General features: G+C 40.0%; 1 protein-coding gene across 1 annotated transcript; it reads right to left on the bottom strand.

Moving 5' to 3' along the window:
- Positions 1–239: 239 nt before the first annotated feature.
- Positions 240–14,550, bottom strand: lipg (lipase, endothelial). Its single transcript, XM_061906165.1, has 10 exons — positions 14,282–14,550; positions 7,886–8,076; positions 7,597–7,776; positions 4,355–4,466; positions 4,045–4,263; positions 3,739–3,981; positions 3,552–3,672; positions 3,250–3,477; positions 3,065–3,169; positions 240–755 (listed from the first exon to the last, which is right to left on the bottom strand). The coding sequence occupies exons 1-10, from the start codon at positions 14,355–14,357 to the stop codon at positions 743–745; spliced, it is 1,488 nt and encodes a 495-aa protein (XP_061762149.1). The 5' UTR covers positions 14,358–14,550; the 3' UTR covers positions 240–742.
- Positions 14,551–15,055: the final 505 nt, after the last annotated feature.

Genomic DNA, 15,055 nt, shown 5'->3' with positions numbered 1-15,055 from the left:
GTAAAATGATGTGGCTGACCAAAAAATGAGATTGTGAGCCAGATTTTAGTTTGACACCTGTGAGTAATATTTGTGTAAGTTTTTGATTGCACATCTTTTCAAATAACTGCTAGTAGTGATTGTTTCCATGCTATTAAAAAGTCTGCCGGATAACTCAACTCATTTTTTAAGTAAGAACATAAAAAAAGTCCTTCAAGTTAGATTTGATGTGTGAAATGTGCAGGAAAAAGACAATGTGCTACAAATAACAGGTGCATTTATTATTGGTTGCAAAAGGTTATTTACAATATGTACAGTAAGACCTCTCTTCCAAGTATTCAGTGTATCAATAATCTAACTCAGCAGAAAGGCACACTGATAAATAACATTGGTCTTGCAGTGCTTCACATGGTTTCATAAATTAAAACATTTAAAAATGTACAGTATAGAGACTACAATAGCTGGCGTACATCCGCGACCTCACTTTACAAACATTCTGTAACTCATCCCAGAGCAATCTTTTCAAGATCGCCATGACCTTCAACGCTGGACGAATCCCCACTCCCCCTCCCACCCATGCCCCTCCCCCCAGAGTTTGTAGAATCCAACCATGCAGGTGTAGTTTTAAATACCCCCGACCTTAAGCCCCTCCCACTGTGCGCAGATCCATCCATCCTCCAATGAAAAGTGCTGATAAAGCGAAGGCAGTGCTTGTTGCTTTGAGAAATGTTGGGTCCCCGTGGTGATGTTACAAGTCAGGACATTATATGGGCACTCTGTGGGCACAAGACCAGGTTTTAGTGGACCAGTACAAACATAAAAATCACGTTACCGCTTACATTTAGGCCTCTCATAGCGGTCTTAACATCACCACACGCGCGCAAATTTTTTTCTTCTTTGTCGGAAGAAAGTGGAAGTTGCAAAGCAAGCAATTGGCAGATACCAATCACATGTATCAACTGCCAATTAAAAAATGTATTTATGGGGAGTGCTACTGACAGTTGAACAATATTTAAACGAGTTATTCTCTTCATGACACAATTGTTTGGTCAAAACAACAGTACACAATAAGTGAACAAAAGTAAAAACGACTTAAATGTTTGGCTTTTAGCCCACCTGTGTCAAGGGAATTACCTGAATTTGTAAAGAAATGTTTGAGAAAAAAAGATTTAATCACAATTATATACTGATACCACCAATTTATGTATGGGTCCGCCCTCCTCTTACATCATCATGTACTGACTGACAGTTATCCATCCATCCATTTTTCTACCGCTTATTCCCTTTCGGGGTCACGGGGGGCGCTGGCGCCTATCTCAGCTGACAGTTATATTATGCTCTATTATTGATAGATTTATTAACTTCCTGTTAATAACTGCTTACTTCCTGCTGGAACGTGCTTTCATCCACACTTAAACCTTACTAACCACATGTTTCATGGTTTCGTTTAAAGCTGGCTTGGTGGCTAGCTTAGCAGTTAGCATGTCTGCACTTCTCTTGCTCTTGGTGTGCAACATGGGAATACTGAGATCTTTTCAAAACATTTTTAAAGAACAAAATAAACTTAATATAATTTGACGTAACATTAAAAAATGTTGTGGATTCTTAAGAATTATTATTTGAGTGTTTAAATATAGCTTCTAGTTTGAAACTTGTAAACCGTTTCAGAGTGGGGTTTTTTATGATAAAGACAAACGTTTGTCATTTCCTCTGTCTTGTGTAGAATGATCACTTTGTTCGAAGAGCACAGCTGGTATGTCACATTTTAAAATATACAACCAAATATTAGTTGCTCAGTGACGTGTTTATACAAGTCCTTCCTTAATGGTGATGATAATGTCTCCTATATTTATGTTAGCATTTAAGCTAGTCGTCAACAAGCTAGCTAGTAAATGAGCAGTATCATTAGTCCGTGTGTTTATAGATCGCTGTTTTACGATAATTGAAATGTATTGTCGGGGTTTTACCGCGGTTTATAATCGTTACATCTCCATAGTGTTGTCCTAATACCAATACTTTGGTATTTCGATACTTTTCTAAATAAAAAGGGACCAAAAAAATATTTGCATTATTGGCTTTATTTTTCAAAAAAAATCTTAGGGTATGTTTCTTATTGCAATTTTGTCCTTAAATAAAATACAACATACTTGACAACTTGTCTTTTAGTAGTACGTAAGTAAACAGTCTCCCAAGTTGTTTGCTGACATATGCAGTAACAGTGTCTTTTATCATATTATTTTGTCAACATTAAAAACAACAAGTGGTAGAAAATTAAATATTCTACTTATTTTCTGTTTCAACACGTTCCATCTACACTTCTGTTAAAATGTAATAATCACTTCTTCTGTTTGATACTTTACAATCATTTTGGATGATACCACACATTTGGGTATCGATCCGATACCAAGTAGTTACAGGATCATACAGTAGTCATATTCAAAGTCCTCCTGTGTCCAGGGACATAATTCCTGAGTTTATAAACATAATATAAATTTTTTAAAAAGAAAGATTTTGTGATGCTAAAAAAATAAATCGATGTAATCATAATATATACTTATTTGATATTACATTGGATGTCAGGTATAGATCCACCCATTGCGTTTGTTTACATAGTGATGCAGGTGAGCTACGTGTGTAGTGAAGCATGTTTAGCTATTCCTCGTCCTGCAAGGATGATACTTGTAAGAAACGTACTTTATTCATTGCCATGGAGAAGAGGATTAGTGATTTAGAAGTAGCTAAAAACACTGCAGATGAACTTTAGCCGCTGGCTTGCCATAGCTTAAAAGCACCTATTCCTGAGGGTATTTCAGAGTTATATCTTCACATTTATTTTTTAAGCCAAAATGGGTCCATTCTCCCTTTTCTTTCTACACAATGTGTCTGCTTACAAGTACTCTGTGTGCACTGCCAAACATGCTCCTCTGCTCGTAAAACCAGCAATGTCACGACGGCGGGGGTTGTGGGGACCCCGTACTTTTTAGAGGCGGTTTAGTACCGAATACGATTCATTAGAATTGTGGTTCTATACTTATACCGGTATACCATACAATCCTAGATCCCAATTATAAGTGCTCCAACCTACCGTTTCCTTGGTTTCACTTCCCAGCCGTCACGGCACTTGACAAAAGATAGTGTTTCGCCAGGAGAGATTTCAGTCATGGACTGGTCCTGGGCACAGAACGTGAACCTGCCATAGAAAACAAACAAACAAACATGAGCCTGCTGACAGATTTCCGACACGACTCGTCCGTTCCCTCATCGACGCACTTTTTCTGAGTCTCTCCGGCTTTCACGCGAATCCGTCTGATCTCCAGGACCGGCTTAGGAGGCGCTGTATTCCAGGCCCAGAAGGTCTTCTTGATGTTTTTCCAGACCGAGTTCCAGGATTCGGCGTCGCCTTCCCAGCTCAGGTCAATCTTCAGCAGATCGCCAATGTCCTTCTCGGTGAACACCAGGAAGGTGTTGGTCAGGTTCAGACCCACAGCATCGTCGTGGCTGCGCCAGGAGAAGGCATCGGATTATGACGGGGTTATTTTTGCGAGGTCCGTGTGGCCACAAGTGGTACTCACACAGCCACAAAAATGTTCTCAGTGTCCTGGTGAGCTCCGAACAACTGGACGTGGAAGGTGGGGTCGGCGTTATCCGACTGCTTCCTGTTGAAGACGTGCATCTTCATCTGGTAGTGGTAGCCTTCAAAAACCACAGTAATGATTACCAGAGCTATAACGTCTTATCAAGCCTTTATGGCGGACTCACCTCCAAAGGGCGTGTCAGCGCGGGTCTTCAGGTACATCTTGCTGTTGAGCCTCTTTCGCATCCTGCGAGCATTGTAGCCGATGTTGTTGCAGCGGTTCTTGCGGCAGCTCAGGCAGATGCCCTTCTTGAAGCGGTCCGAGTCGGTGCACTGGAAGGCGAAGCTGACGTGTTCCTTGTTCATCAGGGAGTCCACATACAGGTGCACAGCCCGCTCGTGCTCGCATTTCACCACCTCCATGAAGTCTGAGGCCAGAAGGAGCGCAGTGAGTCACTGACCGGAATCGGACTTCCCATTGTGAGACTTACTTCCTGCGACAGCCAGCACGTCGCCCAGCGCACACCCGGGTTGGACTTCGCCGCCGTTGGGGTAGATGTCGATGTCGCCGATGGGCTGCTGGATGCCAATGCTAACCCCGAGAGCTTCCCGGGTGTAGGTGTGAAGAACGTCTACAAAGTCGGCGTCGTCAGGGGAGAGGCGCCTCTCCTCCTCCACGCCCTCGAACATCGGTCCCGCCGGGTCCAAACCTGCTCCAAAACAGCACAAATGGTTGGTTAAACGTCCTAAGAGACCCTAAGTGGACTTTTTTTTTTTGGTTTGTTTGTTTGAAAAACATACCGGTGATTCTCCCTAATGACCCTTGAACATGAGTTCCGGCGTAGCCCGCTACGTGCGCACCGAGGCTGTAGCCGATCAGGTGCACCTTCTCCAGAGGCAGACCAAGCTCATCCTGGGAGGAAAAAAAGCATAACACATCAGCATCTGCACACAGAACCCATTCCGGTTCTTGGCCAATCTGGCTAACTCGGACCAGAAGCTCCACGATACGCCACCGCTACCATCCGGCTCATCAAAAAATTGTGTTTCTTAAACATAGGTCCGCAAAAAATATGTTTCTCAGTTGTAATGGTTTATCACCACTTGTGGCAGTAATGACAATATCAAACTGAAGAAGTCTGGAGCTAAAGTCATAGAAATGTTTCTCAAGTGCAAAAAATATGACTAGTCGGGCGGATTTGTATTTTAATTTGCACTTTAATTTGATTGACCATTGAAACAAATTACATTTACTTTTTCAAATTTTCTTGTAATCAGACCATTTTTAGTATATTTGATGGAATTTATACCTACTATACCGAAAATATGGACTGATTACAAAAAAAATAGTTAAAAGTATATTAAGACAAATGAACCTTTGAGAAAAATAAATTACATTTTGTTAAAATTAGATTGAAATGTTATTTTATTAGTTTTTGCACAGGTTTGAAACCAAGAGTTATATTAATAATTCAGTGTTAAGATTTGATCCTCTGTAGTGAAAGAGTTGGGCCCCCAAAAAGGTTAAACCCTGAAATATAGCACCACGTTCCTCCTATGGAAGGGAAAGTACACTAAATTGTTTTGGGGGCCACATTTCCAGAAAGCTCGGGACCGGGACTTCTCCTTTCCCTATAATAAACAATGGGATGGGTCAAATTTCACCACAGCCAGTGTGTGTGATTATCATTGGTATTTTAACTTTTAACTTCAGTCCTTTTTTTGTATATTCTGGGGAACCAGCGTCCAATTATTTGCTGCAAAAATGTTTTGTGTTCCAAGTTTTGAACGGAATTTGGGGGAGCTGGTCAGGAGTGTCAAACTCCTTTTCATTGAGGGCCACATGGCAGTAATGAGAGGCCCGTTTATTCCCGTGAAAAATATAATTCCTTTTTAGGATTTTTTTTTATTTTTATTTTTTTTTTATGTACACTAAAATAATCTGTAGATTTTACAGTAAAACCTTACAATTCCATTGCCATTTTTTTTTTTTACCCTAAATGTAATTGACGGCATATAAATGGAAAAAGAGTACCACAGTTTTTACAGGGTATTTAAAAAGGTCAAAACTATACGATCGTTTTTATTTAACTAAATTGAATAATTAAAAAAATTATTAAAATGTTTTTTTTTGTGTGTTTTCATCAATGAAATGCTGGCGACTGAGCCATCAGTTTTTACCTAAAAAAATATTTTACAGTGCACAACTTGCTTAATTTAATTTAAAAATCATGACTTAAGGCAATATTTACTTACTGTGATTTTAACAAAAAGATGTTCGGAGTGTAATATTTGAATATTTGATCAAGTTTTTAAAAAGATCAAATATTTTTGTCGGTCAACATTGAAAGTTGAATATGTTAGTAAGGAAGAGATGCAAAATCATTCTAATTCTTTCGTAGGCCACGTCAAATGATGGGAGGGGCAAGATCTGGCCTCTAGGTATGGAGTTTGACACGGGTTGTCTAGAGCAAGGTACCCATTACGTTGATTGCGAGCTACCGATCGACGGCGGAGGATGTGTCAGTCGATCGCCAGCCAGGCATTAAAAATGGAGACTTAAAAATTAGCAATCAATCTTCACCAAGGCGTCACTTGTTTGACATTAACTGTACCAATGGTCTTTTGAGATCAATATTAAAAGAAATTCATAGACAGGAAAGCAAGAAACACTTTTTATTTCAACAGTCTCTCGCGCCGTACTTGCCGTCAAAACTCTAAAGACAGAAAGCTAGTGCACACAAGCTAGCAAGCTATAGAGTTTGCCGTGTATTTCTTGTAGAGTGTATAAATAGTGTGGAAACTGGACAAATAAGATGCCAAAAACGAACCACTTACATCTGGAATTGGACCGAGAGGACTTTTTTTTTCCTCCTCCATCTGAAAATGTGGACGTTATCACTACTGTCTGACTCCAATCCATGAAAGTCATCAGAATCAAGTAATACACTGTCTTATATTCTTGTCTTCTTGAAAGAAAGGAATCTGTGGTCAACATGCTTGTATTATCCTTAACACCTTTAACTCAACAAAAATGTCTCAAACAAATATAAATTACATATTAGAATGAGGTCGATCCCTTCGACAGAGGATCACCTGTTGGCAACTGGAAGTGTCCATAAATATATGACCAGGTGTTTTATTGTATTTGTCACCTTCTTGGAGGAATTACTGAATGGACGGCTTATACCAAGTGTGGTTGGGGCTTCCACCAAAATAAACATTAAAAACTCCTATACCTAATTTAGTTATCTTCAAAAAGGTCAAATTGATCCTTTACAGAGTATTCTAATGACCATTCTGCCCACCTTTTCAACTAATTTAAACTATTCCACTTTCAAGAGGTTTGGCTCATTCATTCAAAATGTTTTGAACGTCCACGTTTCCTAAGAGATTTAAACCGTGTCACCATCTAAACATTCCACTTATTCAGGACTTTCAGGTTTCCCCACTTTTCCATGACACTTATTCTATTTTAAAGTGTTACAACTTCCACATCAAACCGTTCCAAAGCAAATTATTCGCACGCTCGCCATTCAGCTTATTTTACAGGTACATGCCTCAGACAACTATTTTAGCATGCTACTTTATTTTTTTGCTGGTATACACCTCACCATATTTTGTCACTTGACATTTTCCAGCTAGCAGTTAGAATTTCAGTTTGGCTTTTCAGCATTCACACTTAGGAAGTTGCATTTCCTCGTGAATAGATATTAGTTCCTCCAGTGAGTAAACCCTTTAGAGGGTAATTAAAAAATGTTTTGGATATTTTTTGGGCTAGTAGGGCAGCATTACACGCACGCGCACACACACATTTATGGTCAAATGGAGCCTATTTTTAAATGTCACATTTTCCCTGGCTTTTTGAGTCACACACATCTGTTATGTACTTTTTTCCACAAAGTGATGGTCATTATCAAGCTACACTAAACTTTGTATAAGGCGTTCAGGGCCCTTCCAACGCATTCACTTTCAGATCCAGTCTTTTTGTCTGCGGTTTAACTTGGGGGCGTTTAAGAAACTCCGGCAGAGTGAGCACGTACGTGAAGCCAGTCGATCATGGCGGCGATGTCCTGACCTACGGCGTGCGTGTGGTTGACGGCATCGGGGTACAACTGCTGCGCCATGGATATCCAATCCACCACGACCACATTGGCCTCACTTTCTCGTTGCATGACGGCGGACACCAGCTTCTGCATCCAGCTTTCAAAGATGCCGCTCATCTGCGCACGCACACACACACACACACACACACACACACACACAAACAGTTTACACGTGTACAACACATTCCAAACACCTTGCGGTTGTAACAATCTCTTCTTCATTTACCGTCCAGCCGTGGATGATGAAGATGGTTTTGGCCGTGGCGTTGAAGCCGCAGTCCTGCAGACACTCCTTATTGTCAGTCTGCAAGTAGCAGCCCTCCTGATCTAGATCTAAACCCTTCCTCATGTTATATTTAACAGTGATGTCCAGCGGAGCCTCCTCACTTGCAAACTCATCCGATCCTCCAGCCCCACCTGAGCGAAAGCCCCAGAGATGTTGAAATATTTGCACTTAACATACTTTAAGTTATACTACAAATACAAAGTGGCTTGGTTGCTTTTGCACTTTTAACAACCCTGAACTGCTAATAGTAAGAAAAATATATGCAAAACATCCACTAGGGCTGTAACGAACACACACACACACAACAATGCCAAGCCACATTCTGCACATGTTACAACAGCGTGGCTTCATAGTAAAAGAGTGCGGGTACTAGACTGGCCTGCCTGTAGTCCTTACTTGCAAACCTTGAGACCACCAAATTCGGGAGATTGGTGAGGTGGGCGGACACAGACACACACACACACACACACACACACACAACACTCCTCTACTCATTGTATTTGAAGTACAATGCTTTGCAGCCAGTAGCACAGCCTTTGAAGGAGCATAGGTATGGGCAATATCCGTGAAATTTAATTTTCAGGAAAGGAGTGAGTTTAGAGTTGAATTGTCCATCCTCGTTCTATTCTGTCACTATCTTTCTAAGCATGCTGAAAACCCTCTCTGATGATGCATTGCTGTGTGGCACGCACGAAAGTTGCTTCATCGAATGCACCAGACTGGAATCTTCCATCCCTCCCTGCAAGCGTACTTTCTTACTGGTCGTCGCCATGACAGTCTCTTCTTTGTTCTTCTGCTTCGTCTCGGTTATGTTTTTGGACACCACTACTTGCCGTAGTTTGGGAATACGGATGTTGTGTGTCAGTGTATCAACTTGCCGGCTGGAATAAACATGCGGAAAAATAGCTCCATGCCTGCCTACTTTATGAGTTATAGATAAACCTTCGGATAACGGAGACGTATATAATAGTCTCCTTGTTGTGTGTGCAGTTGCGCACTGAGCTCCAAAAGCCGTAGAAGTTAACATGACGGGCCGGCAGGCTGTTTATAAGGAGGAAAACCGGACGTGACGAAAGACTGTCCTCACTCTGGTCCGGCTGGAAATCGGGAGAATGGTTGTCCCGGGACATAGCATTGTATTCTGTTTTTATTTACGAATTACACAAAACGCCAACTTCACTGGTTTTGTACATGTGTAAATATATATAAAATCCGGACTTCAAAGAGTGCCCTGGACTCTAAATTGGACAGTTTCTGCATAACAGCTGTGGTGTGCGAATTTTTTAATTTTTTTTATGGTTTACAAAGTTTTATAGCGTATTTTATCCTAATCATATAAGATCGATAGCTTACGCATCACTACTGTGTTGCTACTTTCCCACAAATGCTCTACACACCATTATTACACCCGGGAATTGGATTGATAAGCTGATATAGATATATATATATTATATATATAAGGGCTGCGAATCTTTGGGTGTCCCATGATTCGATAGATTCTTGGGGTCACGATTCGATTCAAAAACGATTTTTTTTTTTTCAATTCAACACGATTCTCAATTCAAAAACGATATTTTCCCCGATTTAAAAAGGGATTCTCTATTCATTCAATACATAGGATTTCAGCAGGATTTACCCCCGTCTGCTGACCTGCAAGCAGAGTAGTAGATTTTAGTAAAAAGCTTCTATAAAATTGTAAAGGACAATGTCTTATCAACTGATTGCAATAATGTAAATGTGTTTTAACTATTAACCGAACCAGAAACATGACTTATTTTATCATTGTGAAAATATTGGACACAGTGGGTTGTCAAGCTTATGAGATGCGATGCAAGTGTAAGCCACTGTGACACTACTGTTCTTTTTTTTTTTTTTTTATAAATGTCTAATGATAATGTCAATGAGGGATTTTGAATCACTGCTATGCTGAAATTATAACTAATATTGATACTGTTGTTGATAATCATTTTTTTTCACTAATTTTGGTTTGTTCTGTGTCGTGTTTGTGTCTCCTCTCAATTGCCGTTCTGAGTGTTGCTGGGTCAGGTTTGGTTTTGGAATTGGATTGCATTGTTATGGTATTGTTGTGTTGGATTGATAAAAAAAAATTTTTTTTAAATCTATTAAAAAATTTATTTTTTTAAAAATGAGAATCGATTCTAAATCGCACGTGAGAATCGCGATTCAAATAGATTATTTCCCACACCCCTAACACACACACACACACACACACACAATATGGCCTTTTTTTAATTTCTCGATATTTTTAGGCCATATCGCGATACACATATATCTGGATATTTTGCCTTAGCCTTGAATTAACACTTGATACATATAATCACAGCAGTACGATGATTCCATGTGCCTACATTAAAACATTTTTCTTCATACTGCATTAATATATGCTCATTTTAAACTTCCATGCCGAGAAGAAAATCACAACTAAGTCAATTGACCAAAACTATATTTAATAAACAGTTATTAGCGGGTGACATTTCAAATGATGCTACACATTAGCAGTAATGCTACTTCTGGTAATTAAAAGGAAAAAAAAGGTGTGAAGTCAAATCATTGACTGATTCAAAAAACATGGCCACCATTAGGTAAAAACATCTAATTCATGAACACAAATTGTTGAGCATTATATCACAGGTGCACGTCCTGTCATAGGTAAGGGTCCCCGTGATGCAAAATTCAATGAGTGATAGGGCACCTCATATGAAATGTTTATTATTTTAGTACAAAACTTGCATCAAGTTAAACCTAGTTTGTTTAAAAAAAAAAAAAAAAAAAAAAAAAAGTATAAATACGGTGTCATGTGATTTTAAAGTGAAAAAAATTGTAACGGAACTGCATTTCTTTTATTTTAGTACAAACTCCGTTTCCATATTAGTTGGGAAATTGTGTTAGATGTAAATATAAAATATAATACAATGATTTGCAAATCATTTTCAAGCCATGTTCAGTTGAATATGCTACAAAGACAACATATTTGATGTTAAAACTGATCAACTTTTTTTTTGTTGCAATTAATCATTAACTTTAGAATTTGGCGCCAGCAACACGTGACAAAGAAGTTGGGAAAGGTGGCAATAAATACTGATTAGGTTGAGGAATGCTTTTCAAACACTTATTTGGAACATCCCACAGGTGTGCCGGCTAATTGGGAACAGGTGGGTGCCATGATTGGGGAAAAAAACAGCTTCCATGAAATGCTTGGTAATTCACAAACACGGCTGGGGTGAGGGTCACCAATTTGTAAGCAAATTGTCGAACAGTTTTAGAACATTTTTCAACGAGCTATTGCAAGGAATTTAGGGATTTTACCATCTACGTTCCGAAAAATCATCAAAAGGTTCAGAGATTCTGGAAAAATCACTGCACGTAAGCGATGATATGATGGACCTTTGATCCCTTAGGCGGTACTGCATCAAAAACAAACAGTGTGTAAAGGATATCACCACACGGGCTCAGGAACACTTCATAAAACCACTGTCAGTAACTACAGTCGGTCGCTACTTCTGTAAGTGCAAGTTAAAACTCTACTATGCAAAGCGAAAGCCATTTATCAACAACACCCAGGAACGCCGACAGCTTCGCTGGGCCCGAGCTCATCTAAGATGGACTGATGCAAATTGGAAAAGTGTTCTGTGGTCTGACGAGTCCACATTTCAAATTAAATTTGGAAACTGTGGATGTGGTGTCCTCCGGAACAAAGAGGAAAACAACGATACGGATTGTTATAGACGCAAAGTTCAAAAACCAGCCTCTGTGATGATATGGGGGTGTATTAGTGCCCAAGGCATGGGTAACTTACACATCTGTGAAGGCACCAATGATTCTGAATGGTCCATACAGGTTTTGGAGCAACATATGTTGTCATCCAAGCAACGTTATCATGGATGCCCCTACTTATTTCAGCAAAATAATGCCAAACCACGCGTTACAACAGCGTGTCTTCATAGTAAAAGAGTGCGGGTACTTTCCTGGCCCGCCTGCAGTCCAGACATGTCTCCCATCGAGAATGTGTGCCGCATTATGAAGCGTAAAATACGACAAGGCCCCGGACTGTTGAACAACTTAAGCTGTACGTCAAGCAACAATGGTAAAGAATTCCACTTTCAAAGCTTCAACAATTTGTTTTTTCAGTTCACAAACGTTTATTGAGTGTTAAAAGTAAATGTGATGTAACCCAGTGGTGAACATGCCCTTTCCCCAACAACTTTGGCACATGTTGCAGCCATGAAATTCTAATTACTTGCAAAACAAAAATTAAGTTTATGAGTTTGAACATCAAATATATATTGTCTTTGTAGTGCATTCAAATGAACATGGGTTGAAAAGGATTTACAAATCATTGTATTCCGTTTATATTTACATCTAACACAATTTCCCAACTCATATGGAAACGGGGTTTGTACAAAAACATGAATCAAATTTTAGTACACAACATGAATAAAGTTAAACTCAAATTTGTTTGAAAAAGTACAATAATGGTCTCACGGGACAAAAAAACAATAGTGAAGTGAATTGTATTTATATAGCGCTTTTCTTTAGTGACTCAAAGTGTGTTACATAGTGGAAACCCATTATCTAAGCTACATTTAGACCAGTGTGGGTGGCACTCCGATTAGGTAAGTAAACTATCTTGCCGAAGGACAATACGGCAGTGACTAAGATGGCAGAAGCGGGGATCGAACATGGAACCCTCGAGTTGCTGGCACGGCCGCTTTACCAACCAAGCCATGAAGGGAGAAATACCGAGTCATAACCTGCGGAAAAACATTCTGTTCATTGCGTGTTGTACAAGCTTTCGCAACGTTTTGCTGCTGTAGACGTAGGATCAAACTCAGAAAACGGCCTATGCAAGTAAAAATTCAGATGACAACTATTTGTTGAATACAAAGGATTAATGACCGTTAGCAGAAAAGATCAATAGAATTAACCAGATAGTTTTATAAGCCGCAGGGTTCAATGAATCGGCAAAAAGTAGTGAAAACATTTGTAATGGGGTGGTGAGCGCTTCATATGAAATTTTACTCATCATTTTTACATTTTATTACAAAACATGCATTAAATTTAAATAAAGATTGAAAGAGTATAAAAATAGTCTCATGTGAAAAAAAATTGTAATGGGGTAAGGCTCTCAGAATATTAAGGGTACAAAACAAGTCTCATTCAAATCGCAAATTTCTTAATTCAGAGACAAGAAGGATTCAACATTATCAAACTATGAAGAAAAAAAAAAAAAAAAAAACCTTTTCATATCATCTCCATGCAACCACAAAGAGATTTTTTTTAACCAGTTTTGAAAAAGTTTCATTACAATCATACCACATTAAACATTACAAAAATCGATTCAGAACCGAATGGTCACCCCAGTAATGGGATCGACTCAGTAGGCGCCCAAAGATTCACATTTATACTTAATATCCAATTGTGCTTAGGGCCCCAAGTTAGCCAGGTGCGGCCCTGTTTGCCAACTATCATGTCTTCCAAAGCCTTTTTTTATCCCCCCATGAAAGTTAAGGCAGTTCTGGAGTTCCCACAGCTGCATAATTATATCTCATCTTATTTTTTGCCCTGCAGCACTCAAATGACACAGAAGAAGCTGCAGTGCAAGTAAATAGGAGCAGGATATTATTTTAACTAAGAAATCATGTCTAATTTACACAAAGATATGCAAATGCTTTTGTTTAGGACAACGTGTTGCGTTTAAGGACATAGCGTAAAGGGAACGATTGGACAGAAAGGGGACGACGGCGTGGCGAAGTTAGGAGAGTGGCCGTGCCAGCAATCTGAGGGTTACTGGTTCAATCCCTCGCTTCGACAATCCCAGTCACGTCCGTTGTGTCCTTGAGCAAGACACTTCACCCTTGCTCCTGATGGGTCCTGGTTAGCGCCGTGCATGGCAGCTCCCGCCATCAGCGTGTGAATGAGTGTGTGTGAATGGGTGAATGTGGATTAGTGTCAAAGCACTTTGAGTTCCTTGAAAAAAAGGTAGAAAAGCGCTATACAAGTACAACCCATTGCCATTTATCAGGTGAACTCGACGACCCTTGGAGTGAATTAACGAGCCATTAATTAAAATGATTTCAGCTGTGCTCAAACGGGCATTTTAAAGTCAATATTACACGTCAAACGTGGTGTGTGTGTGTGTCACTTCACTGCCCTACCAAAAAAGGACGTCGCTTTTCTCAAACATATCAATGCCCACGCGCGTCGTTTACAATCAACTAATGGAAAACATGTCGCAAAGGAGCCATTTCGTAGCGGAAACGACATTAATGGAGGAAAGAGTGAACAAAAGAAAGACAATAAAAGCACGTCTCTTACCTGCGAAGCTGGTTTGTCCGAGCGTAAATGCAGCAGCACACAACATTGACAGAAGCAGCGTCCACATAAGATTCATTTCAGGTGAATAACGTGTTTAAAAGCTGTTTTTTCTCGGTGCTGCGTGTGTATATGTATATAATAAGAACAAAAAAGGAGCACAATGAAGGAAGCCGGCCGGCAGCAGTGCGTCTTGGTTGGTGCGCCCTGCAGGTTGGTGCGCGTCGCTTTGCAAGAATGTGCGAACTTGCGTCAAGGCGCTCATTAGAGTTTTTAAATAGTTTTCCTTCCAGTCATCTGATCATCGACTGATCTGTCGCAAACCTGATTGGTCAAACCCTCGTTGTTTACGTTGAGGGGCGTGGCTAGGCTGGAAAGTCGTAGTAAAGGCTTTTCGCGTACGCGTCATTATGACGCCGTAAAAAAACGTGCCGCGATACGATGAAGGCAACGTGGTTTATTATCTACTTTGTTCAAAGTGTGAATGAACATTTGGAGATAAACAGAAGTGTATCTCCACTTTGTGCGTCTTGAAAAGGGAGCTGATATGGAAGTGAAGAAGGGGGGAGGGTCTCATTCAAAGCATGCAACCTCCCCTCCTCCCCATCGTCCCCTTTTCTAAGCCCCGTGCTCTTTAACCAACCGGCTTAGTTCACTTTCAATGGACCAGGCACTACAATGTTGTTGTTGCACTTCTTGTATGGTGAGCTCTCCAAACTCCGCCCGAGGGCCACAAATTGCATCAACATTTTTAACAGCCCGCCGCATATTCTAAAA

The sequence above is a fragment of the Nerophis ophidion genome, linkage group LG07 (assembly GCF_033978795.1).
Source record: "Nerophis ophidion isolate RoL-2023_Sa linkage group LG07, RoL_Noph_v1.0, whole genome shotgun sequence".
Taxonomy (NCBI): domain Eukaryota; kingdom Metazoa; phylum Chordata; class Actinopteri; order Syngnathiformes; family Syngnathidae; genus Nerophis; species Nerophis ophidion.
The sequence above is the reverse complement of the archived record's forward strand: the minus strand, read 5'-3'. Positions and strand labels throughout refer to the sequence as shown.

What these genes read in the sequence shown, in the direction of transcription:
- lipg (XM_061906165.1), bottom strand. Translation starts at nt 14,357, where the DNA reads ATGAATCTTATGTGGACGCTGCTTCTGTCAATGTTGTGTGCTGCTGCA. An exon ending in TCATCATCCACGGCTGGACG is followed by an intron (nt 7,777 to 7,885) that starts GTAAATGAAGAA and finishes GTGCGTGCGCAG; the next exon opens with ATGAGCGGCATCTTTGAAAG. An exon ending in GAGAACATTTTTGTGGCTGT is followed by an intron (nt 3,478 to 3,551) that starts GTGAGTACCACT and finishes CTCCTGGCGCAG; the next exon opens with CCACGACGATGCTGTGGGTC.